Here is a 27,088-nt window from a genome sequence, read left to right on the forward strand (position 1 = left end):
ACAAGGCCTTGCGTTTCCTTCCATTTATCCATCCAGGTCTGTGTCAACTGGTTTGCCTGAAGAAAATACCATGTACAGATATTATCACGACTAAGAAGGTAATCAAAGTTTTTGATCTTATACTGTTTAACATAAAGACATCTGTTTGTTATGTTTTTTTTTCCTTTTTTTCCTTCTCATCAGCAAGAGAAAAATATCAGCTTTTATCACATTTTCACAGATTGTAAGTTATGTAAGTTATCAGGGTTTTAGATAGTTGTATCTTGCATACCAACTGGGTTCATTTTTCTAAAAGCAAGCCCTGTTGAACATCATTTGACAAAAATGTTTTTGACGCAAATGGTATATATCAGTATATTCGTTTATTGAGACCTCATCAGGAGAAGAGCCAAAAGAATTGCTCAGAACAAACAATGATGGGGAAGATAATTGTTGCTGCACTACAATCCAGCCGATATAAAGGGCAGTGAGTAAGTATATTTGTTTCTTAGAGACCACAAACAAGGAAAACAAAGTCAATAATTTGTGAAATACACAGGAAAATCATGATTTAACTAAAAGATAATGTCGTACAAGTCTTACCATTGCTTCGTTTTCTTTCAGCCTCTCTTTGATGATGACACCTGGATCGGGGACCGGCAATTCCTATCAGATAAGAACAAAAATATAATTTTACAAATATTGATATCTTTGATCGAATAATGCTCTCTCTACATAGATAGATGTAAAATATGTTTTACACACTAGAATGGATCCGTTTTGATAATCTATTCAAATACAAAAATAATTATTAGTGTGTATGTGAATATCAATAAGGTAATCTTTTTCAGATTTTGTTTTTTAATGCAGTTGAATGGTCCCTCAAATGAGATTAAGGAATATACACATTTCCATCAACTTTAACCAATTTAGAGGTAAGAGTAACTTGCATTTTAAAGGAAATTGATATAATACTTGATATGTATAGAATGAATACGTATTGTATTAATACAAATTGCCTTCAGCGTTCTTGATTACTATGTAGTAAATGGCTCATACTTTACTTATCTTCCGTTACAAAATAATTTCAGCAGAAATTGGTAATTGGATTATAGCAATTTAAGGCATAATCCTGATAGAGACTATAATTTTCATAGTAAGAAAAAATACGTGGTCTAAAATGCATAACCATATTCAATATTAATCCATATACATACCAAATATTAGATGCATGCAGTAAACTACTATGCTGGAATACATCTTTTTTTACCCAAAAGTTCCTTTGACAAAAGACAATTGAATTTTTCTGCACCACACACTCACTCACACACAAACACACACATACACACACACACACACACACACACGCACATATACACATTTAACATAAAGTAAAAGGAAGTTGACAATGCAAACAGCATGCCAGAGGAAGGAATCAGTCCATGCTGGGGTGGAAAGGCGATAAGCGTTATTACAGATTGACATTATATCAAATGACACAAGCATGCTTCTAATAATTGCAAACTAAAGTACAGGACAATTTATCAATTGCCATGCTCTTTTGTCTTGATATAAAGTTATAGTCATGAATTTAATTAAGGTGATAGAAAACCTCAATGATTAAAAAATATAATGAATTCCAATCCTTTTTTTAACCAGAAAAACAGCATTGACAAAACAATATCAAGAAAACATAAACACGAAAAAGGAAATTCGGTTTGGAGAAGGATTTAATTATTGCATGCATAGAGGACGTGATTAATACAAAAGTAATGCAGCAGACCCATAGAAATGTATCATTTCCTTTATTAATTTCATAAAAATCTAGTTGAAATTCTAGATCAAATTTGATATAAAAATAGAAATAAATAAAATGAAGTAGTAAGGCGATTTAAATTCAATTTGTTGAAATTCTTCCTGCATGTCTCCTCACTGTCCACTCGAATTAAATTCAACACCAGTTAGACGTTAGATTAAAACAATTCGTGTTATTTCATAAAAAAATGAGTGATTTGAAAAAAATAAAACCCAACAAAACAACAAAAAACAAAATCAAATGAAATATGTGATTCACAAAAACAAAAATATACCTGAACGAAATATAAATTATAATAAACTTCAACCGTCTACGACAAAATAAGTGCAGGATTTTGTTAACAAACATCAATAATATTAAAATATATTTGGGCTTATAAAAAGCGCATAGAAACTAATAACCAAAATAAAAATTCATTCATGCAAGTTAGTTCACATTTTAAAAAAATAATTTGGGCATGCACCGTATTAGTTATTGATAGTAAATAACAAACATAAAGTAAATATAGATTAGACAACAATTGATAACAAACTCAACAGCTAATTCTTGTAACTAAATATGGGGATAAGATACTGATGCGAGATAAATGTGAGATCCTCGAACACCAAAACACGAGGTCGACTCATTTTATGGGAAGGATTTGTTCTTGAATTTTATTTTCTGCTTTTTATGGTACTGTCTTATAACATTGCTCAGATTTTATTTCTATATCAAAAGATTCATATAGTTTAATGACATGCCAGGCATTCCTTGATAATTTGAATCTCCTTTGTTTTTAAATCATGAAAATAGAAAGTGATTACATATATCTTTATATTCTCCAGCGATGACGAAGGACTGTCGTATTTTGAATTTCAGTTTAAAGGCATGCAAGTGGAAATAATGCTTTTATATTCCAAAGCATAGAGAGAAAAAAAAACTATTTTCCTTTTCGTGGTAGCATTTATTGAAGTCAGTATGCATACATCAAGCAGGATAGAGATTAGGGTTGAAGATGGGTGAGTCAGGGTAATGAGTTAATTTATTAGAAGCAACGCAAATCCAGCAAAGTCTTGACAGAACCCCAGATACCTCAAAATTGGTCAAAGAATTGACACTGGACACTCGAATAAGAGGCCGACTCCCGCCTAGCCCCTGGTCACTGCCGCTGCCCCATAACACTTGACTTCCGTATAGTCTAGTGCAGGAAGCGGATGTTCCTAAAACTGGTGGACTCTGATTGATTGGTAGATTGGGGAGTAGGGGTGGGATCGTTGGAAGGGGGCAGGACACACCATCAAGGGGGTGACAATGTAAGTCATGCAATTGTAGCATCACTGGGGTGTACACAAAACAATAAAACATTTACACACGTTGCATTGTACAGCCACAATGAAAATGCACTATCGACGTTTATATAGACATTTTGAACATTTAAATATCAAACATCGGATGCTCTAATAATAAACGACTCCAAAACAGTCATGACATGAAAACCTTTTGAGGAGACCTTCTCCAAAACATGCAAATTTACGCCAGACGATGTCTATCGGAAACCTGGCACCCGAACAAGTTCCAAAGAAAACATTACTTTTAAAATTCCATATTATGATGTCTAGAGTGGAAAGAGGAATATAAGACCCCCCCCCCCAACAAAAAAATAATTTAAAACAAATATAAATAAACACCCCCCCCCCCAACAAAAAAAAAACAAAAAACAAAAATACAAAAACAAAAATAGACAAAACAAAAGACAATTTAAAAAAGAACTCTATGTAGTTAATATTAAGTCTTAAATTCTTAACAACAAACCCTAAACCATTTAGGTCATACGTGCCACATTGTAGACTCAATAAAAAAGACTAATCTATTTGCAGAGGGTCTCCTCGATCATTAAAATGACATCGCATTATTGGGATAAAATTGACTTTTTTTCAGGCCTTTACGTAAACAATCCTGCTAACTTTCTGGCCGGGCAAGCTTGCAAATGAAAAATCTAAATCTCAACTACAGCACACAATTATATTTGGAACAAAAGAAATTAAATGGTATAAACACAGTTGAAAAACACATCAATGGTGGAATTAAACAGACACGATCATTTCATGCAACAACGACAAAATAAAACATAAAATATATTAAAAATTGACATTCGTGACATACTAAGCAACTGCTAAGCACACCAGGGGTAAAAATCAAAACATGAAAAAACTTTTACGAACAAAAAGTATCAAACGTTGGAAATTAAAAAAAGATTTTAAAATCCAATGGGAGACAATAATATAAATAGTGATTGTTTTGATTTGTATGTTTTCAGGTTTAGAAGAAAGTCGCAGATTTGTGATGACAAATATAATTTTCTACTATTCCACGAGTCTTAGACTGGGCAACAAGTGGGGGAAACTTGCGACTAGCAAACATCAGGTCCGATTCGTGATAGTGTCATTGATACAAATTTAATGCTTCCAATGTTTATTTTTAAAACAACTCGTATAAATATCGATGGATATCGATGAAATAATCCCTGGTGTTTCAGTGAGCACAATGAAGTAACATCGTTACATTATAAAAACATCCTTAATAAAAATAACACCGGCAACATGAACAGCAAGGGATACAACGATGACAGCACCAACAACAAAAACAATAACAACAAAACTGCTGTTTGTGCCATGAAATTTTGCGCACGAACGTATAATGTTGAATGAGAGAAATCACAGCTAGTCTTTCTAAATACCAAAGTATGACATAAGTGTCTATCGAAGGGGAATAAAGAGAACTGACTGATGGTATTTTCATTTTCTAGTTTTGCCTTATTGGTTTAAAACAACAACAGCAGCAACAAAAACAACAACGATTAAAAAAAAACCCTCAATATTTGGGTGGTTGGTTGTAGCTGTTGCCCAGAAGAAAGCACAACTAATTATTGTATAGAAAGTTGAAAATAAAAACGGCCATTTAAATTATTCACGTCTAGAAAGCATATAATAACAAATTATACACAGCGGTACAAACAACATCACGACTAGAAGGCCTATCTAAATCTAACCGACAACTTGTGGCTTACAACTGTAATTATAAATGATAAAATGGACAGTTAACTTCTAGGCTATGATTATACGTGGACCCTGTGTTGCAAATGTTATTCTGATGTTTATGTTTCTTTAAACGCTAGAGACAATAATATAATATAAAGGTATTAGCACATCTAACTTGGATATAAAAATATATCTAAGATAACTGTGAATAAAAAACATTATGGTATCTAAATATACAACAAATATAACAAAAAAAAAGTAAACCGGTATAAATAAATACTCACAGATCTTGCGGAGGCCAACATCTGTGTTAGTCTCTCTATTTCTCCTCTCAACTCTCGAATCAATCTCACGTTATCATCCTGGAATTAGGAAGAAAATGAAATATAGAACACATTAACTATCAAAATATATTACTGTCACGTTGTAAAGACATTCTTGTGCACCATAACCTGGTTACAAATCAAATGTTACAACAGATGAAGTGAGTAGCAGGCCATTAATGTTGCACATTATGATATAGCTGTTGTCCCTATTTAATTGGAATTAATTGATGAGATAAATTAAAAATAACGAATTGCAACCATTACAGGTAAATCATAGCCTTTAATAAATGCACTTGATTGTAATTGTATTAGTTCATTTAACTATTGGTTTACTGACATCACAAAGATAACTATTTATAATAACAAACGTGTTTGAATCAAAAGGTGTACAACACAAACATGAAAGCTACAGTAAAAACAACAGCGATAAAACAGCTCCAATCAAAAGTGATTATCGATACCAGAGCTAGTCCTACCTCGTTTATCTTTGGTTTGTTGACAATGCTTTTGGCTCTCTGGGCATATCTCAATGTACTGATGGTTTCCCCATAGTACAAGCTGGCAGGACTCACAGCTGCGAGGATAAAAAGAAAAGAGAAACCATTGCATATAAACCAGTTAAAGCTGTACCCTGAAAAGACACGGTTTTAAAAATTTCCCGGGAAAACTCGTCTTTCAAATATCAATCGAATTAAATGACCCTCATCTTGACAAAAACTCTCAAACCTGGGACTTTGCGAGGTCCAGGTTTGAGAGTACTGCCAAGATGAGGGTCGTTTAAATCGATCCATATTTGAAGGACGAGTTTTCTGGCCAAACTTTTTGATAAGTGTCTTTCCAGAGTACGGCTGTTGACTGGTTAACATTAATATGGAATTGTAGTTAGGGCACAAGATAAGCGGCACTATTTGTTTGGAATAGAACACAAACGACTGATAAGATTTGTCATTGTAGAAAATATGATTAGAACTGATATCCATGAATTCCGCTATTGGTGATAAATTGTGGGTAGTTTCTAGTTTCTATTTGAAATAAAAAAGAAACACGCTTAAATCTAAACCTGGATTCCATTCTTTATATAAATTAGATCTCAAATAAACATATACAGAACAAATTATGATTAAAAAAAAAAAGAAAAGCTAATATCTCTCACACGTATGTTGATCTGTATTATTTTAATATCACACGGTGCAATACGATAGGTAGATTATTTTAAAATGCTCTTACAATATTCTCCATTGCTAAAAACAGGCTTTCCATAAATGGCTTGTCTTCCAAAACACACTGGCTTTTTCATTCCTCTAAATGAATTTTGTATCTTCTGTAGGGTTATCATAGCGATGAATTGGTCGACAATTTGCCTAAGTACTGCCATCTCAATTAATAACTTCATATACTGTCCGTCTTTTAATATTTAATAACCTAGCCAGTTCAATATAGAATCCTCCCCTCTCAGATTTCGCATCTTTGATCAAGAGAGTCACATTCGAATGTTCAATGCAGCTTTTGATGTTTTGCTTATCATGACGATTGCATTTACCATGTGGTCTATTGCTAAGACACTGGCCTTCAGAAGGTCCAGAGTTCGAGTCTCGCTCTGAGCGGCGCATAGTTTAGTCCTTAGAAAAGATTTTTTACTGACATTCTCTTATCGTTCTCAGGTGCAAAATGAGTACCTGACCGTTAACAGCATTGTCTCTATCCGAATGAATTGCAATATCGCCTAACAGGCGTCATGTCTCGCCCTACGCGTTGAGTGTTACTATAGGCTAGGGAACCCTGTAAAGCGATTTGAGCACGTTTAATGAACATTGTGGTACATAAAAGCTCAAGTTTCTTTTTTACTTGCACGCATAACGTTGGCGGTGCGTTATTGATAATTAAAAATCGCGCTTCATATTTCAACTTCCTATTCTACATTTTTTGTTGTAATGTTACATTTGAAATTATCATCGCGTATTTACTTTTTTGAGACATCGATCTGCAATGGAAAATAGAATTTTCATTATTATTTATGGCGTTATTGGCCCAGCATTCAGCGTCTCGTCATGTGACATATTCAAGCGGTGTTGAGTGTAAATGGGTGACACTAATCACAAAACTTTAGTACCCCGCGTAGCGTTCTACTCGACTACGGGTGTGAGTGGAAAGTATACGATGATTATTGTGTGCATGAGTGTAAGAGAAAGGAATATGGGGTGTTTATCTATAATATGTACTAGGGAGAGAGTTAGAGAGAGTGAGAGGGGTTGGGAGAGAGATATAGATAGATAAAAAGAGAGAGAGATAGACAGATATATATATATATATATATATATATAGAGAGAGAGAGAGAGAGAGAGAGAGAGAGAGTTATATTAAAAGGGTACCTAGATGGAGACATGTGCTGTATGAAATATGCAAAATATAGGTGCACATTTGTACCACTTACTGGCTATCATGAGTGTCTTTGAATTGCCTCCCAGGCTGTCTTTGAGTAGCCAAGTAAGGACGGAATCTCTGTATGGAATGTACAATGTGGATTTGGGCCGTCGGTTGGATGGAATGGCGAGGCGAGAGGAGTACAAGCGATCAAGAGAACTGCCTATGCTTTGGTTGGAGCCCATCGTCTCAGTACTCAGGTATAGAAGAGACTTTTCAGCTGAAATAATATATATCACAGGGAGTTCTGTTAAAACAAATAAGCAAACATTTCGTAATGTTGATATGACTGACTACTACTCTACTACTTCATGAAGTCCCAGGTTTGAGAAGTTTTTTTTTGGTTGTTGCCAAGATGACTTGACTTACTTGACTTAGATGCCTTTCGCGTCTCGACCGAAAGATCGGGTCGCCTTGGCTGTTTCCAGTATTTCCTGTGTGAGGTGTCTCCAATATTGCCGGTCCTCTGCTAGGGTTCTCAGATTTTTGGATCAACACCAGCAAATATAGACATCATACAAAATACCCTCATGAAATATAACCTCCAAGTCAATGCCAATAAAACCGAATTTACAACAATATCGAGGAACAAAGAGGAATGGAAAAGAACAAAGAAAGTCGGCTCACTAATTGGAGACACCGAGGATGTACAAAGAAGAAAACAGCTATCAAACGCCGCACTCAGTAAACTCACCAATGTATGGATTAGAGGTGACAAAATAAAGAGAAAAACCAAACTGAAACTGTACCATGCTCTTGTAAAACCGGTACTTCTGTATAACTGCGGCACTTGGGCGTTGACAAAATCCGAAGAAGAACATCTGGATGCCTTCCATCGCACACAGCTAAGAAGTGTACTGGACATCAAATACCCCAAAAAGATCTCAAATGAATCACTCTATAAAATCACAAAAGAAAGACCAATCTCCCTTGACATTTTACAACAACGATGGCAACTTTTCGGTCACATACTACGCAGGGACAAAAACATACCAGCAAACCAAGCCATGTCGGGATACTTCCAAAAACACGGGAACCTTTTCAGAGGAAGACCGATCACAACACTCCCCGTGATCCTAAACAAAAACCTCACAACACTTGGACAAAGCATTAGTCTCATAACGGCAGGGGACCTTGAAAATCTGAGAAATCTGCCAAGATGAGGGTCACTTAAATCGATCGATATTGGAAGGACGAGTTTTCTGGCCAAATTTTAAGATATGGGTTTTTCCAGAGTACGGCAGTACTGCCCTATGCTTTAAAATGGATCAGAATAGTTTAAAAACGATCATTAGATTATACAAAATAACAATAAGGATTTTCGTGCCATGTAAAATCATAAACAGAGAAGGAATAGCGTGCTATTAAAACAGTTGCGTCCCTTCCCTCACTTTTTACCCCACAGAAACCAAATAAACCTTAGCATGTTTTTAGTTTAACTAGGATCCAGTCCAATCCATGCTGTTACAGATTCAATACTGAAGATAGACACACCATTTGTGTGGCGTTTTGGGTTATGGCTCTGTATCACAATAATTATGTCTTCTTATGACAGATACATGTTTTCTAATGGACAAGTAAATTTCTCATTCCGTCCGAGTATTTTAAGCTGTTGGATAGTGAGTGTTGAGATAGGACAGTTTCCAGATGAAGAATGGTAAATATACAGCCTTGGCGTTGTGCCATTGGGCAGGCGCTTGACACACTGTACACCATTCCACTCAAGTTTGAATTAAAGGGACGGGTATTTTAAAAAGAAAAATAGGAGATTTTATCTTTAAGTTTATAAAAAATAGAATATATTCAGTTTTGTGGCCTTTATTCTTGATGACATCACATCTTTTAAGGAAGAAAATAACTGCAATTGAATTGACAATACTCAATTGCGAAACCATAAATAAATGGGCATATTAGTATAATACAATTCATATCAATAGAGGAAAAAAGAGTGACGCTAGATAGCTTTCTAAAAATATCTTTACCGAATGGTTTGATGACGTTTCCAAGAGGAAAATGTAATCACTACATGCATAGAGGATATCATTTATATATAAAAGATGTGATATCTTATCAAGAACATTTATATATATATATATATATATATATATATATGTATATATATATATATATATATATATATATATATATATATATATATATATATAAATGTTCTTGATAAGATATCACATCTTTTATTGAGGAAAATAACTGCAATAAGACTGAGAATACTCGATAGAACATAAAAATATGATTATACAAATTAATATGAATAAATGGACAAAGAGTGAAGTTTGTAACATTTCCCCACCGAGTGCTTTGATGACGTTTCCAAGTGTGACGAGGGATTTGTTGATATTCGCTCCTTCCTTTATACGGCCCTTGTACTCTGCGTGGTAGATCGGGTCGGCCCTCTCACTGTCAGGATTGGAAGGCACAGGGTTAATTATTGATGATGAGGAGAATGAATATAGACGTAGTTCTAGGTCAAGGTCGTTGAATGATACTGATGGGTGGACTGTATTGTAGAGTCGGTATGGAAACGGGGGGTGAGAGTAGTATTCATGCGATAGTGGCACTAATGATGATGATGATGTTGATCGATGTTGATATTGGAAATATTGATGATAGTTGTGATGATGATGATGATGATGATGATGATGATGATGATGATGATGATGATGATGATGTTGATGATGATGATGTTGGCGGTGATGGTGGTGTTGGTAGCGATGGTGATGATGACAAAGATGATGATGGTGACGATGATGATGATGATGATGATGATGATGATGATGATGATGATGATGATGATGATGATTATGATGATGATGATGTTGGCGGTGATATTGGTGTTGGTAGTGATGGTGATGATGACAAAGATGATGATGGTGACGATGATGATGATGATGATGATGATGATGATGATGATGATGATAATGATAATGATGATGATGATGACGATGATGATGAGCATTACATCGTTATGGGATGAAACTAATAAAACAATTATATTTTCAAAGACGGAATGCTACTCATTGGAATTTGATTGAAGTTTAGACTCGATCATTATTAAATACTCATTTTGTTTTCGATATGACTTTTATGGAGCCATTTATAACCATATTGCATTTTTCATTTCACTGGCGGAATGAGTGTTTAAAAATATATTATTATTATTATTATAATCATAATATTCCTTCCGTCTGTGGAAAACCCGATTTTAATATAGCATAATAGCAAAAATATAATCGGGCATCCATATTATTCTTTGTTAAAAAGAAGTGGATCCGGAAATATTTTTCTTCCGCACGCATCCGGTTTACTAAAAATAGATTTTGACGCATAATATCCTCACCTTTATAATATGATTTCTAAAAGACTAGATAGATACTTTTTTCGTTCAAAGATATTTTCTGGTACTTGGGCATGTTGTTGACTTTTCTCTTTTATTTACACCGATTAAAATGCTTATTTAATCAAACACCTCTACTCTGCTCGTTAGCATTTATCTTCGTAATGTGACCTTGAACTTTCTGTTTCGAGATTTATTAACACGTTCTCATTGGTATTCAGTTTAGGCCAATTAAAACTTCCAATAAAACTTTGACAAATGTACATTTTTGATTTTTAAAAATACAGACGTTTTATACATATTTGACATTGTATATTGCTTTGATAAAAACCGCATTGCTTTCATGTAAGAGAAGAGTTTCGAGCCCTATCACCCTATCGAGCCGTTACTTTACCCCCACCCCCCTTCCATGAACACTTTTATCAAACTCCAATTATAACCTATACTTTTATATACTTTGACACGTTATTCTTGATCCTTGGTTTCATCGAAACGAATAAAATTAATATAACTCACTTTTTTTTAATAGAAAAAAGAAGCATTTTCCAAATTAGAAATCAGATTGAATTTGTTGTAGAGAGTTGACTTTAAAGTAGAATTATCATTTTTTTTAAAGTTTGAAAACAATATTCTTCTCTATGAAAGTATTTATGTTAACTCAAAAGTAATCAAACTTTGAGGTTGATCCCGACATAATACGAGAATATGAGAAGATTTGAGTGTCACATTTAAGTGTTGTAATACAAGGATTCTTGCACGCTTTGCGCTACGATTAACTCATTAGAGATTCCGAAATGCAAAATGCAAGAATCGTAATAGATATAATTGTCGAAAAGTGATTTAGAAAATGAAAGGCGTAATCAGACACGTATCTTGATTAAAGTCACAGAGGTAACGTTGGTGCGTCAAACAATGACGTGAAATTAACTTTGCTAAAAAAAATATAATAAAAAAATAGAGCTTGTATATAGCGCAATATCCACAAAACGTGCTCAAAGCGCTTTACAAGGGGTCCCTGGTCAACAGCAACATTTAACATGTAGAACGGGACATGACGGCGATATAATTTTTTCCGGACAAAGACAACGCTGTTAACGGCCAGGTACTCATTTTACACCTGAGTACAGTGAGAGAATGTGAGTAAAGAGCCTTTTCCAAGGACTCAGTTATGCGCCGAGCGACGCTCGAATCCAGGACCTTCCGATCCGAAAGCGAGTGTCATACCACAAGACCACATAGCCGCACTAAGTTCTGAGTCACCGCGCACATGAAGACAAATAAATGTTTGTCTTCAAATAAAGCTGGTATAATATCCCTTTTGCACCTGTTTAATTTATAATCGAGACTTGATATTTATTTCTCTACTTCAAATCGAGTACAGAATCCTTATCAATAAATAAATGTGTGTCTGTGTTTATGTGAGTTTGTGTAACTACAAGTGTTCTTGGGTATCTCAACAGAACATTCGGAATCGGAAACGTTTCTATAGAAGTAAGCAAAAAAAAATCCTCAAAAATTCCTAATAATATTTGATTGTACTTCTGAGTTATGCAAAATACATAAGCATAACGGGGATATTGGCAGTTCAGGTGGTAGCGCACTTGCTTCACAAACTAGAAGACCAGTTTTGACGAGTTGAGTCCAGGTCTTATTTTTCTGGCTATGTTGTCCACTAGTGATTGGGTCTCTCGCTTAAAGTACTTTTCAAAGGACTATCATCCTTTCTAGCAATTGGATTCAATAGTCTGATGTCACGGCGCCCAGCAACGGCGAGCAACGTGGTTCTAAACAAAGAAAATTGGTACTTTTTATTCTTCATGCTGGCTAGAACTTTTCTTATGTCATGTGATCAGAATAATTATAAGTCAAAACATGATCATATTTATAATGTTTTTCTCTGGATACACTTTTATGCTCGTCGGATAAATATTTCATAAGGGCGTCCGCCATTTTTCTGATAGTCTAGAGCCAGTTACTAAGTTACTGTGCGTCATTACCAGGGAATTGACGTCATGACTGTTGAAGCCAATTGTTATGCCCGTTTATCAGTACAGAAATGGGATAAACTCAGGCTCCCAATGACTTGCTATTACTTGACTGCGTACTAACTCGCATAAGCAAGGAAAGAAATGAATTGCAGTTCAATGACAATGTCTCCCGGCTCAGTTTATGCTAATCCTTTCTTAAAAACTAACAGGTACTGACCGTAGTTATGCAATACAATGTTATCATCAAAATCTAGCTGCACCACTCCGTGGAGTTCGTGTCGCTCGTGGCGAAGATTTTCACTATTCTTTTGTGGACCAATTGCCTAAAAGAAAAAGCTCATCAAAATCTTTACACCTTCAACTCGTTTCATTGTGATCTAGAAACGCTGGCAGTTTACAGGGGGCCTAAGAAAAATAATCACAGATTATTGAGAGTATTGTTTCTGTCCAGTCGGCGTAAAACACTGGACGGATTAATCCATTGACCGCAAGGCTTATTCCCCTGTTTACATAGTAAGGCTTTTTGGTGACATCTTTTGACTTGGTCATAATCCGGCTTTGACTTTACGCCTAGTGTAAAGCAACAACTGCATTCTGAACTCATAAAAAACGAGAGAGTAATAAATCAAAACTTCCGCAATGTACACCTTTCTTTAATAATCAATATAGGTAAATAATTTAATTTTGTTGATTGGAAAATGACATAGGATTGAAAAAGACAGATAGTTGGGCACTTTAACTTAATGTAACTTAAAAATAAACAATGAAGTATTTCCATCAATCAAAGAAAAATTTTCCACAAAAGAAGAATTACCCTCCAAAATAATTAATAAGATGCCCATAGTCAAATTTATGCGGATACCCCCCCCCCCTCCACACACACACACACACACACACACACACACACACACACACAACACTCAAACACTGTAACGTTTTATAATCGTATCAGCATTCTGGAGCACCTAACTTGCGTAACGTATCCATATGACAGCTACTATTTCCCTAAATCTATTCTTTTTAATTATTTAATTCAATTCAGCAAAAGCTTCTTCCACTGTTTCTGTCAACCTTAGAATATAACTGAGACATCGGTGTATTATCTTAACCCATTTTCAGTCACACTGACCCCCTTGGGCGGAGCAGTACAAAAAACACAAGACTCGCTATAAGGTTCAAGAGCGACGAAACTAATGAAGGGTGAACCGTATGCATGGAAGAACGTAAGCCAGTGTCCTATCCCTCAGAAAGGTTCACGGCGACTTATCCGCATGTCGAGCTGATTATCAAAGAATCTATGAGTGCATTGCTGACATAGGACAAATGTGACCCGTCGTCTCAAAACGGTATTAAGTCGGGATGGTTAAGATGTTGAAAATTGAATTTATAGCCAGAAATATCAAACTTGTGTCGAGTTTGTATGTTTTATTGAGGAGAAAGGATACCATTTTTAGGGTAATATTCTCAACGATTTATATTCCTGACCAGTTTAACATTTAATTCGGCTTTTGAGCATATGGTTTGTTCCGACTTAATACCGTTTTGAGACGATGGGTCACAAAAGTATTGTATATACTCGGGTCTACAATGTGACAAATCAACTGTTACAGACACAGAGCAACCAATGCATAAAATCAAAGCAAATCTTTTGTATAGGACCCCTCTTTAAAAAAATAATGTTATCAAGTTCAAGATCGTATCACACATTCCTGGATTTATGATATCTAGATAACAAAACAACGGTGTCTATAATAGCACATGAAACGTTCATGAACAGCATATTTCTCGTGCTTTCAGAGTTCTGTATTATTTGCTTCCCCCGATGAACAATTTACAATTATCATTGTAGGACGACGCGTGCAATCGTTTTGGCTATTGTACAATCCCCAGGGTCAGCATCGTTCAACATCAAGTGATAAACATTTAAATTTTACCTTAGTTTCCGAAATGGGGGTTTGGCACGAGTTTAAGATGAGTTTTGATGTAGCGAAAAGCCTCAGTTTAACACCTTTTTTTTTACAGGTTAACAGGTTAGTCGTTCTTTTATCGATATATAAAGTTTGACCTTTGGATTTCATATTTTTGGGGGTTTTTTTTTGGTTAAAAAAAAAGGATTTTGTATCGTACGGCAGTACTTGAACTTAAAGCCTAAATTTGTATTATTCTCAATTCACATGGATCTTTAAATTAATATATTGAGGTAAACATGAAGAGATGATCAAAGAAATATTGACAATAACTATAAATCCCCGATAAAGAAAGATCAGTAGTAAACATTTGGCGGCGACAAAACCTTGTAAAATGCTTAACATGGATTCTTTCTATGACTACAGACACCCATCGAAAACAACCATTAATCGAATGTTGTAGAATTTAAAAAAAAAAACAACCTGTTATACGATTTGAGCCAAAAAGTGCATAATTGGCGCCAATAATGTTGGCGACCACTAAATCATCCAAATTAGCCGAGAGACAGTAATCACACCATGTTCTCTTCCCTGCAATTTACTGCTCAGGTGTTTATGAACGTAAAGCCTTTTATAACAAAGCTTAAATAAACTGATAACACGAAATCGTTTTACAGTCCGTGTTACAATTTAAGATTTTAAGAAACAGCGATCACTCCGGTTCCATAGACACTTCAGGACCACTTTCATATCAATAGCAAAGGGAATAAAAAAAGAACATTCTTATAACAACAATTACAATTGTGAAATACAACCAATTTATAATTTTATCGATTGTAAATTACGTAAATCTGAAACTCTACTCAATGGCAACCATTAATTTGTCACTGTCTGAGAAGGCTTGAGATTGTGGGACCGATAGCTTAAGACAAACAGCAAAGCACTAGGTCGGGCATTGGGTCAACATTATTATCCGGGCAATCAGAAAGAAGAGGTGTTATGAAATGTCTTTGTGAAGCTCGCAGGGATTAAGAACGTGTTCTGAATTCATTGTCGCCTCCGGATAGATCGACTCTTAAACGACACTCGACCCCAACACCCTACTAGCCCACAATTCTTTGAATGAGGATCATTTCCGGTTTCAAGGACACCAAACTCCCCCAAAGGCAAGACTTAACAATTGACCGATGAGTCTGGAATCTGGGCGTGACCAAAGTCTTGACTGTCGTGAATATTCCACGCAAACATAGGGCATGAGAGTTTTTAATTAGAGCGACCAGGGTATATATCACTGTAAGACTCAAATTTCAAAGGAATATATATTTGTTTGACCAATATATTATCTCACATATTGATCTATCCGCACACAGACAACACGGCTAATAGAATAATATCGGGGGAACCTAGGATTCAGGTAATTATGATAAACAACGGAAAGTAAAGTCCATCTTAAATAGCGCACGATTGCAATCATAAACGATTTTAGGTTAAACTTGAGAAGACCATAAAGCGAAGCAAATATTCCCCTTTCGGATTATTCAATAGATCTTGACAGTATCATCCGAAATTATTTCAAGCATGTTGGTTTGACCCATTTTCTGACAATTATGGTTTGATTAAAACAAAATCAAAATTGGATTAGAAAGGTGAAAACTGATTTTGTTGTTGATGCTGAAGCGGTACCCTGCATATCATGCCTGTAATAAACGTCAAGCGATTTCAAGTATTGACACTAATCGGGTGGTAAAATTTTGATCGCAAAATTATTATAGTCCGGGGTTGTGTTTTTAGCAGTGGCAATTAAACCAGACTATCGCCCCCGCGTGAAGAGTATCTTGCAGAATTCAGTGAATGATATTGAGAGAGTACTTGTATTAAAAGTACTCACAACTGGACAGTGTATATGCATCGCAAAGAAAATCAAATCCTCGTTGAATTGCTGTCAAATTAAATGAAGCATTGTGAAATACTTTGAGCCTGGTATATCGTTTTTTCAAGGCGGCTTTGGTACAGTGTTCTAAGCATTTGGTTATGAATCAAATATCAAGTTCAAGGCGTATAGACAATGATCATACCTTCCTACTTAGACAATAATAAAATATGAAAAATAATGATGCAACCCATAGCGTGGTAAATTGACAGCTACCCACTGCAAATTATAAATAGAATATAGGTTAGCGTATTTCTACAAAAGGGCATGGAGAAATCCGGGAGGGGAGATATTTAATTTGATAGCAGGAGAGGGCGTTCCGCGTAAATTATCAAATAAAGCTAATATACATGAGATAGGTTTTTCACTTGTTCTAAAAGGACGATACCCCAATCAGGTTTTCGTTTGATTTTGATTGTGCCAGCCGTGTTTGGAATCAAGCAGAAAAAGGGACAAGCCCATTACAAAAATCATCCATTCAGCTGGAGTAATAGCGGACCGTAAATGTTATTGTTTTCCTTTTGTTTGGGATAAGCGGCTTAAACTCATGTTTACCGACACAATGCCTTTTTAAAATTTGGACAGGACAAAAATGTTTTATGTCTGAGATCAACTGATTGATATGACACCTAATTCGTAATGAATTCTCAAACCAGAGACTTCAAAAGTCTCGGATTTCAGTTTTTTTTTACAAACTGGCTGTCATTTCAATCGATCGATCTGAGACGTTAAAGTCTTCGGGTAAAAATTGTAAAATGTGTTTTGTCAATGTGCGTCAGTAAAGTCATCGGCCTCTTATCGACTAGTGATTGAAACATCGATCAGGAACCAATCACACGGAAATATTGGAAGTGACGTGCCAGTACGTTCAAATTCAAAGTACTCGTGAATGTAGATACTCCTTTCTAACGCGTGTCTAGTATGGAAAGGCTCCACACTTTCAGCTGTCTTTTTAAAAATTAGTTTTATTCTTGTCGTTGTCATTTACGTTATCGTACCTCCTCTATAACCTCTTTAAAACTCACCCATTCAGAAGGAGATTTAATGACGAATTATTTTCACATTAGTGAAACATGCGTTGAACTCTTTAGGTTTAAATTGAAGTATTTGGGGACGCGTGACAGATTAAATAATAAATTAAAGTCCCATAACATTCTATATATAGTACAAGTACAGGATTCAATATGAAATTCAATGTACTCTTTCTTATGGTATGATATAAGCATTCGTGTCTTTAAAAAAACCCAGGTGCAACTTTTTTCTTGACGTAACTAGTCATCCACTTCCATTTAATGATATGATATATAATGGTATTTGGTATGTTGTCGTCCTGCACGAGGAAAAATTCTGCACCACTGAAAAAAGGCACCCACAAACTTATGTTCTCTAATTCTTGGAGTCTCGGGTTAGAAATTTTTTTTCTACAAGTTTTGGAGCCATCTCAATCTATCAATTTATGATGTAAAAGTTTTCTAGACAAATGAAAAAGGGTGTCAGTGTACACAATACATGTGGGGACACTGGTGAGAATGGAGTTGAGTTTAATTTTTGCATTAGATAGTTCATTTATTTTAAATTGTTTAGTTGAGTCTTGTCCGTGTATTATTTTGTACTCTTTGACCTTTTGTCTATAATATAGTAGGAAAGTACTAAAAATAAATATAAGATTTCCTTGCATATCATATTTTTGGCTTCTTTGTAATAATTTTTCTGAATTGTCCAAATATACCGACAATCTTCAAATAGATGTGTTCTCACTTTTCCCATATTTTACAAAAATGAGATATACACATCTTAGACTTAATTAAATTCTTTTGTCAACTTATGCCAACAACAAAATCGTTATTATCATATATCGTATTTATCAACGGCAATAAAGTTTGTGATGACATTCTCTAAGTTTAATTTCATTCTTGGCCAAAATTTGACTTAGACCCAAAAGCGTAAGTTATATTGACAACATAATGCAATAAAGTTCTACAACGTGTAAAATTTAAAGGCCTCTTTATGTCCGTGTCGAATTACGTGTCCTCCCAAATTGTAAGTGTATTGATACGGCACTCCGCCTTATCTATCAGGCCATTTAAGTGAAGATATTACGATTCAATTTATCATCGATCCGTATTCTAATTCTACAGTTCAATAAAAATGATATATCGACCGCGAGACATTCCCGTGTCACCAGGTTACTTTCCATGGCCTTGTGAAAAATGTGTCTAACCGCTATGAAAACATTTTCGATACTATCTTTTTGTTTTACGAGGGAAATACGTTAATGAGTGGTTGTCTGTAAACACGAGCAAAGTGCTCGACATTCCACTGGTGAACTATAATTTGCCAATCTATGAATTAAGATATTCAAAGTGAATAAATAATATCGAATCTTATTTACGAGACAATACGGCCGACTGAACTGGGGTTCATTTTTCTCTAGCTTTAAAACGGACAGTAACAATTGCTTGCTACCCTTTGGAGAGCAAGATTGTCTCGAGATGAGACCGGATAAAGCGTGGGTTACTATTAGCTACCGGGACCTACAATAAAAAAAAAATGCCAGAATATGGAATATCGTACTAAATTAATCACGAGGGGGAGGTAAATAAATAAAAAAAAAGATTAAAGTAAAAACCAATTGCCTGTTCTTTGAGTATTCATATGGGGGTTAACTAGAGTAATAAATACTGCAATTTGGGTTGCATAGATTAAATCAGACCATATTTATTATATTATTTTAAACATTACTATACTATTTAAACGGTAGGTGTTTGAATTCGATTTTTTGAGCAGTACCTGCTTTGTCTTTTCATTCAAATGACTGTGAACGAAACAATTATTTTGTCATCAACCCACACAGAAAGGAAAGGACCACACCAAATCACAACGACAAAAAATTGGAATAGGACCAATGTCATTATTAGCTTAAACGAGGTTAATTCTCATAAGGAGCTCTGTTGCAAGTTAGATTGACCTAACCGAGTTAATTAGCAGTAGAACAGTCATTATAAACGCGGAAAATAAATGTCTCCACGCCCTCTCGTTTTGGTGCAAACTACTCATGCATACTCGTGACAATTTTACTCTGCCAAAACAAGTCTCAATGGGATGAGTGGGCCATGATAATATTGGCAATAAATGCCATTCAGATAAATTCAACGTTTTGGAATGCGATATTTTACAACGGAATTGATTTTTCTTGTAGTTCCGGTATGTGTTATTGATTGTCACTATCGCAACGTTTTCAAGGAAAACCCGCTTTACAAAAATAAGATCACCGAGATTAAGAGGGCTTTAGCATAAGGGGGATTCAGCACTTTTGTGTAGAGAGAAATGGATATTTTCTAAGTGGTTTATAAAACTGTTATTTAAGAATTTGAGATGAAGCACAAAGAAAATTCATAAGGGTTGTTAACGGATCTAACATATAAAATGTACAGAAAACATTTTCTTTCTATATAATGCTGCTCTTTTGGAGTCGGAATTTATCACAAAAAAAAGAACGGGGCCATAAGAAAGAAGTAAAGAAGTAAAGATTCGCATAGCCACAACCTTTGCACACAAACATTTGACTTCATTAATGATTTATGATTTCAATTTTAAACGATAAAGGACCTTCGCTGAGTCTCTTCTAGTAATATAAAGTGAATAGAACAAAACAATCGAATTTGTTTCTCAATATTTCTAGATTATATGGTAATAAAAGATGTGTTGCGCCTTGTAACTAACTCAATGTACAGATCGAATTAGTGACAATGAAATGGTTGCAAAAACTCTGGTCCATACAAAAATCTATGAATAATTTAATTAAACTTTAATTAAACACATTTAATACTCTACTTGGGGACGATGTGACTAAATTCCTAGCCGCAGTGGTACAAAAGGTACGCTTAACAAACCAATGTATAATTTGTGGAATGAACATTAGGTTTCGCACGGCCTTGAGGGAATGAATTTTGAAGAAGAAGAATAATAATAATAATAATAATAATAATAATAATAATAATAATAATAATAATAATAATAATAATAATAATAATAATAATAATAATAATAAGAAGAAGAAGAATAAGAAGAAGAAGAAGAAGAAGAAGAAGAAGAAGAAGAAGAGGAAGAAGAAGAAGCCTATACAAATGTTTACATATATGTGAATCACTATTTCAATCTGATAATACGTCGGAATGAATAAGCTGAAGAGTCAAATTGATCAGAATTAGGAAATGACATATAAATATAATTAAAACAAAACAAAACCTTACTTTTCTCAAGGGAGGCATTTAGTTTAACACAAAATTATAAAATTACGTTCTACTATTAAATTTTAAGCACCGGGGCCATTCTGATATAATTCCGTCTGGAGGCAATTAATTGGTCATATAAATTTAACTTATAACTTATCTTTCATTGTAAACGTTTATAATCTTACCTTCCAGCCAAATCCACCAGGTGGACTTTGCTGACTATTTCACTGGGCAACCCATCCTCCAGCTTCGCCTGCAAAAAAACCAAAACTATACCTGAATAATCAGAAGTATGATTTTTGATTTGTGTTAATAATTTAAATCAAATATAATTTCTATCGCATTTTCAATTGGTGGCAAAAACCAGAGGAGGAAAGGCTTCATCGTCTGTGGCAAATTAGGGAGCAGGCACTTGTGTAAGATAAAGATAAACAAAAGTGTGTGTGAAACAAACCGTCGAGGCAGACTGATTTTGGGATGTTTTAAAAAAAATCTTGTAGTTTCCTTTCTTGCTTTGTCTGACCAGTGAGTGACACATGCAAACCTGGGGGTCAGCGTGGCTCAGCGGTACGATCTTTGCTTCGTACCCGAAAGGTACCGAGTTCGATCACCCGCCGCTGCGCTGTGTGGCATGGAACAAGCCATTTCGCCCTAGCTCAATTTGCGGCGCTGCACTGCGGCTGACGTCTGGGTTATTCCAGTCTCCCCTTGGAATAGACCCTAGAGAATAATTTCCCCTATGGGATGAATAAATGGAATTTTTTATTTTTTAAATTTTCTATCTTTATCTGTCATCGGTTGACTGTGCAAAGAGCCCTTTGGTCAAGTCCTATAAAATTTCAAGTTAATACAAATCACTGAATTATTTATCAGTTCGGGGTAAATGAAAAATAAAATGTCTTCTTTGAAAATATCACAGTGAAAAAAATAAATTCAGAATCAGACTGTTGAGAACTTTGGTTGGCCGATGGTGGTATCATGTTTATAATAGGAAAAAGTCTTTAATGTATAAGAGGTTGCATGGTAAATGCAAATCGTTATAGATCTCGTAAAGAAATCACAAAATGATGCTTAAAACAAGTTGATGAGAGATAAAATATCTACATTTTATACATGGATTTTTTATTTTATATTTTATGATTGACACAAAGAAATGCAAAACATATCGTCAAAATTATGTCATCTCACATTTGTGGCGTCGGTGGCTTAGTGGTGCGTTATCTGGTGCAGCTATGCAGTCTTGTGGTATACTAATCGCCTTCGGATCGGAAGGTCTAGGGTTCGAGTCCCACTCTGGCCCGTTTATATTTCAGTCCTTGAAAAAGGCTCTTTACTCACATTCTCTCATCTTACTCAGGTGCAAAATGAGTACCTGGTCTTTAACAGCGTTGCCTCTGTCATAAAAAAAGTGTAACGGGCGTAATATGTTGTTCTACATGTTAAATGTTGCAGTTGACGAGGTAAAGTTTAGTGGATACCGCGCTATATAAAATGTCACGTTTTTTAAAAATATCTCAACATGTGATAAAGGGCGAGGCCAGTGATTGGAGAGGATCATTGATATAGTAAAACTTTGCCGAGGCGTTGTATTCTTGGCTCTAAGGTAAGGCACTCCTCACATATTACCTCCCTCAATTCCGGTCTGAATGAGTAACTAGCTTTAAACGCTCGCCGATGTTGTAAGAGTGAGTCCTACTATATAAATTCAATTTGTTTCTATACATGTCCTGCTGGTGAAATACAATATCATTAGGAACATAATTGCATCGTAAAATATGCCATATAATAAGGCATATATTTTTTTATCTTTACGTCATTGTTCTGGCCACCAACAAACCAATGCCAGTAATGTACTTATCCATAATCTGTCGACACACCTGTCATTAAGTTCCCTCCTTATATCCCAATTGATTCATACTCTTACCTGAGTAAAATTGACTGTGACAATGGCATGGCTCCTACTACTGTGTTTGTGCATATGGGTTGATGCGGTCGTTCTGAAAGACGGCACAAAATAGGGCTTGCTTACTGAAGTCCAACAAAGTGTAATACTTGGGGGGCGAATGAATCTATATATATATATATATATATATATATATATATATATATATATATATATATATATATATAATATATATATATATGTATATACATATTCAAATAAAAGCATTAAGAAAACAACAACCTTCTGGGTAACTGTATACACTGTTAATGGTACTGAGTCCTTTTGTCATTCGTGTCAGGGGTTAATAGATTAGAAAAAGTAATGACAAAAGGTTAAATAGCCGTGTACTATGCCATAATGCTTTTTTTATATAAAGAATGTGAAACGATTTTTCAAATTGAAGTTATGGGATATTTGTGGTTTGATTTTTGTCGAAGAATGAGTTTTAATGTTTTAATGACGCCTTTGTATATTTAAAAACAACATTTTGGTAACTGGTGAGATTAATTTCAAAATGTAAAGATAGGCATAGCGATATTATAATCATAATTGGACTGTATAAGGTGCAATAATGCCATTTTCCTCAAGTAATGATTTGCCCTTTAATGGCAAGAATCGGTTATGAAGACTAGCATAAGAAATCAGAGCTGTGATTTTTTACTAGTGTTTTTTTTCATGAATCAAGATGAAACACCCTTTTATATTATGCTGTGTTAATTTATGTTTCGAGAAGAGACAAAAATTTATGTTTGGAGAAGAGACAAAACATGTCAATTTTAAGTGCTGAGATGGGTTGGAGGAGAGGGCATGAATTCGATGGTCTAGTTTTTCTATTGTAAGAGCACTCAAAATACATTCCAAAAAAGGTCTTAATTCGAATCCAAGAAAATTTTTCTATCTTCCTTTTCTGCCCACCAGTTGTTGGGTTACCGGGTCTAAATTAAACCACGAAGAAAGGAGTTTGCAATGGATCAAAGTCATATTCAAGGAGTGAGGCAGGCAATCTCTACTTTCTGGTCCATTAGACATCATGATAAAATACAGCTCCACAAGAAAATAGGTTCTAATTTGGTTATCGTATTATAGATTTTTACAATAATATCAAAAGAGTATCTACTTATTAGCGTTCTCATAACAGTAACCAATCCTGATTGATCAAGTAATGGAAATACATACCGTTTCTCATTTCCTTTGTCCAACAGAGCCTGGATTTCGTGGTAATCTTTGACGACATGACGGGACAAATCTGGAAAAACACATCACAGAGTAATAATGCATTTACTGTTTGTTTATCTATTATTTATTACACCTGTTGGTTTGCGAAACCACTGCGAGAAACTTACGAAAATAAAAGTGTGAAAGTTATGTTGGGCCTCAAATGCAGTTTGACATGTCATATGGAATAAGTGAAAATTAAGTCCACACAGTGAACTGAGAAGAGGAGGGGTTGTTTACAAAATAAAATCACGATAAATTAACTTTGTCAATGTAAGCAAGTGTTCATGTTCACTCCTTGATGCCTAATCATTGTGTTTTTAAAGAAAAAAAATTAAACAGCAACGAATAATAAACAGTATAACATAAGCAAGCAGGAATTATTTTTATAAACGAGCTTTTATATGGCGCATTACCAATCAATTTTAAATATACTCAAAGCGCTTTACAGGGGATCTCAAGCCAATAGCAACACTTAACATGTATGAGAAATCATAACGCCTATAAGGCGCTTTATTTATTTATTCATGTTTTTTGTTGCTTTTGGCAGAGACAACATTGTTTCCGAGAAGGTACTAATGTTACATCTTAACACAATAAGAGAATTAGATTTAATATTGAGTGGCTCGAAGTAGGACTCGAACCAAGGGCAACCACAAGACCACAAATACACAAGCCCACATAATAAATAAAAGATATAAATAGCATTCTTTAATTTAATAGATATCGCATCGTACGTACACCGCATGCTGAAACCGTCGTGTTCTGATATCGTATGTATCCATCATTGTTAACTTTCTCAATAGGGCTTGTGGTAGGTAGTGAATGCTCACCTTGAACATAGGGCCCTTGCTTGGGGTGCTCACGGACTTTCAGTGTGTAACGCTCATGCTTCTTCTTTTTAGACTTGGATGTTTGTAGGAGGTCCCGAACTCTTTCGTTGTAAATTTCCATGTAACTGTTGGGTTGTCGATGAATTTGTTACAAATATTGGATATCATTTTCAAAATAGAATGTGTGTTGATAAGTGATGATGGCAAAAATGATAATGATGAAAATGGAGGTGAAGCCCATGGTGATAATAATGAGGACGATGATGTTGATGATGATGATGATGATGAAGGTGATGGGTAATGATTATGATGAAGTTGATTATGATGACGACAACGACGACGACGACGATGATGATGATTATTATTCTTATTCTTATTATTATCATCATCATCATCATCATCATCATTATCATCTTTAAGCCTTGCTTTACTCTCCTCCAATAACCCCCCCCCCCACTCCTCCACTAAATTCTGCCTGTAGTCCCAAATCTAATTTCTGACTAGCCGAAAGTTCTTGACTATGGACCAGCGTCTGTCACAAAATTACTAGCAATTCTTAGATTCCCAATCACACGGCAACAAAAACAACGATGACAATAAGAATAACATTTAAATTAATAGTGATTTGAATGGATTTGTTCTCTTTTTAAAAATGATTTATTTAATGTTTTCAACATACCTGAGCTCTATTCGAAAGGTAACATTGTCCTCCGGGCAGTCGTCTATGTGACTAAACAAAGCCTGTAAAAAAATAAAGAGAAAGTCTGGTGACTTGTAGAATAATTGAGTTGATGCTGGGATAAGCTAATGGCTTATTGCAAGGTCATGGATTCGTATGTCAGTAAAAAGTAGGTAGGTAAGGTGGGGGAATTCCACACCCACATTTATTATATCAAACTCTTCACAGAAAGAATGCAAAAAGACCCATTGGATACTGTTCAAAGTTTTAACTGCCTTTGAGTTCTATTTCCTGTTTGAACACAAGAGTCAGCCACTCTTACTGCTGTTGATTTCTGACAATTTTTCAAGTTTTTATGAACCCATTGAGGGTAATTGCAACACTCATGGTTTACAAATATGGCAAAATGTTGTTAAATTTTCTTCAACATTGAAGCTCGAGCTAGAAATGCTTAATCATTGATCGGATATGTAAAATTTACCCCTAAATTTGTTCTAGATCCCTTCAGTAAGTTGCTGTGCTATTTTAGATTCATAAATGTCAGGGAAATTCCACACCCTACAGGTTTCGAATTTCTCGTGTCTTTTTTGTGTGAAAATATTTGATCAAAATCCTATGTCAAGGGTTTTATTTTACAAAGAAAGGCCCACCAAGTGGGTGTGGAATTGCCCCAGCATAGATTAATATTGTTTTTCTTAGAAAAGCACTTCATCCAAAACATTTTTGGAAGTGTGTAGGATATTAATACTGTTTGAATAATTAGTCTTATTGTGGGCCTACATGTTACTTATGTATACCGATGCTTTAGAGCTGGATCTAGAAGGGATTTCTGTTCATGTTTTACTCCTCTTTCTATAGAGATTAGCTAATCATGGTGATGAATTACAAGAAAAGACGGTGTCGTATGACCATGCAGATATGGCGAAAGCGGTCGATCTCGTTACATCTGGAGAGATGGGCTGAAAATGTGCTGCCAAATTATACAATCTAAGCTGAGGACCATGTCAAGAAACGATATAACAGAATGGGAGAAGATACATATTGCTTAATCAAATCGCTAAACTGCGCCCGGGACCGATCTCCGTCTCTTTGATCGTGAATCGAGTGCTCTACCAACTGAGCTATCGGGACACTCGCCTAGGTCTATTGGTCTCATGTCATAGTCTATAAAGATTGTTATGTTCATTTCAGACGTTAATTATTGTTCCTGATTGTTTCATTCTCGTTTTTGTATGCTTGTCATGATGGATGTGAAATTACTCCAAAATGGTGAATATGTGAATAAAGAGAAAATTTGGAATTTGTGAAATGTCGTTCCTTTTTAAAATCTTATTTGTACAGAATCCTAGTGTGAATGGCTGTGGGATATTTGTATTCTGTTTGTGTCAATCAATATAAACTTTATGATAATAAACTGAAAACGTTGGGTGTGGAATTCCCCCACC

General features: G+C 35.0%; 1 protein-coding gene and 1 long non-coding RNA gene across 5 annotated transcripts in view; one reads left to right on the forward strand and one right to left on the reverse strand.

Moving 5' to 3' along the window:
- LOC144963024 (uncharacterized) overlaps positions 1-27,088 on the reverse strand; it is a 137,674-nt gene that overhangs the window by 71,222 nt on the left and 39,364 nt on the right. For 2 of the 4 annotated variants that reach the window (XM_078896596.1, XM_078896595.1), the window contains exons 6-17: positions 25,644-25,705; positions 24,965-25,089; positions 24,093-24,162; positions 22,896-22,968; positions 21,157-21,224; positions 9,868-9,974; positions 7,570-7,779; positions 5,615-5,712; positions 5,097-5,174; positions 2,867-3,010; positions 583-645; positions 3-56 (exon numbers count right to left, since the gene is read on the reverse strand). In XM_078896596.1, the coding sequence (XP_078752722.1) occupies positions 3-56; positions 583-645; positions 2,867-3,010; positions 5,097-5,174; positions 5,615-5,712; positions 7,570-7,779; positions 9,868-9,974; positions 21,157-21,224; positions 22,896-22,968; positions 24,093-24,162; positions 24,965-25,089; positions 25,644-25,705 (1,152 nt within the window). The remainder of the gene's footprint in view (positions 1-2; positions 57-582; positions 646-2,866; positions 3,011-5,096; positions 5,175-5,614; positions 5,713-7,569; positions 7,780-9,867; positions 9,975-21,156; positions 21,225-22,895; positions 22,969-24,092; positions 24,163-24,964; positions 25,090-25,643; positions 25,706-27,088) is intronic. The other 2 variants (XM_078896598.1, XM_078896597.1) reach the window with 1 other exon arrangement.
- LOC144963042 (uncharacterized) lies at positions 19,828-26,640 on the forward strand. The gene is made up of 3 exons (XR_013643561.1): positions 19,828-19,940; positions 24,119-24,182; positions 26,502-26,640. It is a non-coding gene; the product is annotated as an uncharacterized LOC144963042 (long non-coding RNA).

The sequence above is a fragment of the Berghia stephanieae genome, chromosome 1, assembly GCF_034508935.2.
Source record: "Berghia stephanieae isolate SIO BIC M18660-M18661 chromosome 1, UCSD_Bste_1.3, whole genome shotgun sequence".
In the NCBI taxonomy this organism is placed as follows: Eukaryota; Metazoa; Mollusca; class Gastropoda; order Nudibranchia; family Aeolidiidae; genus Berghia; species Berghia stephanieae.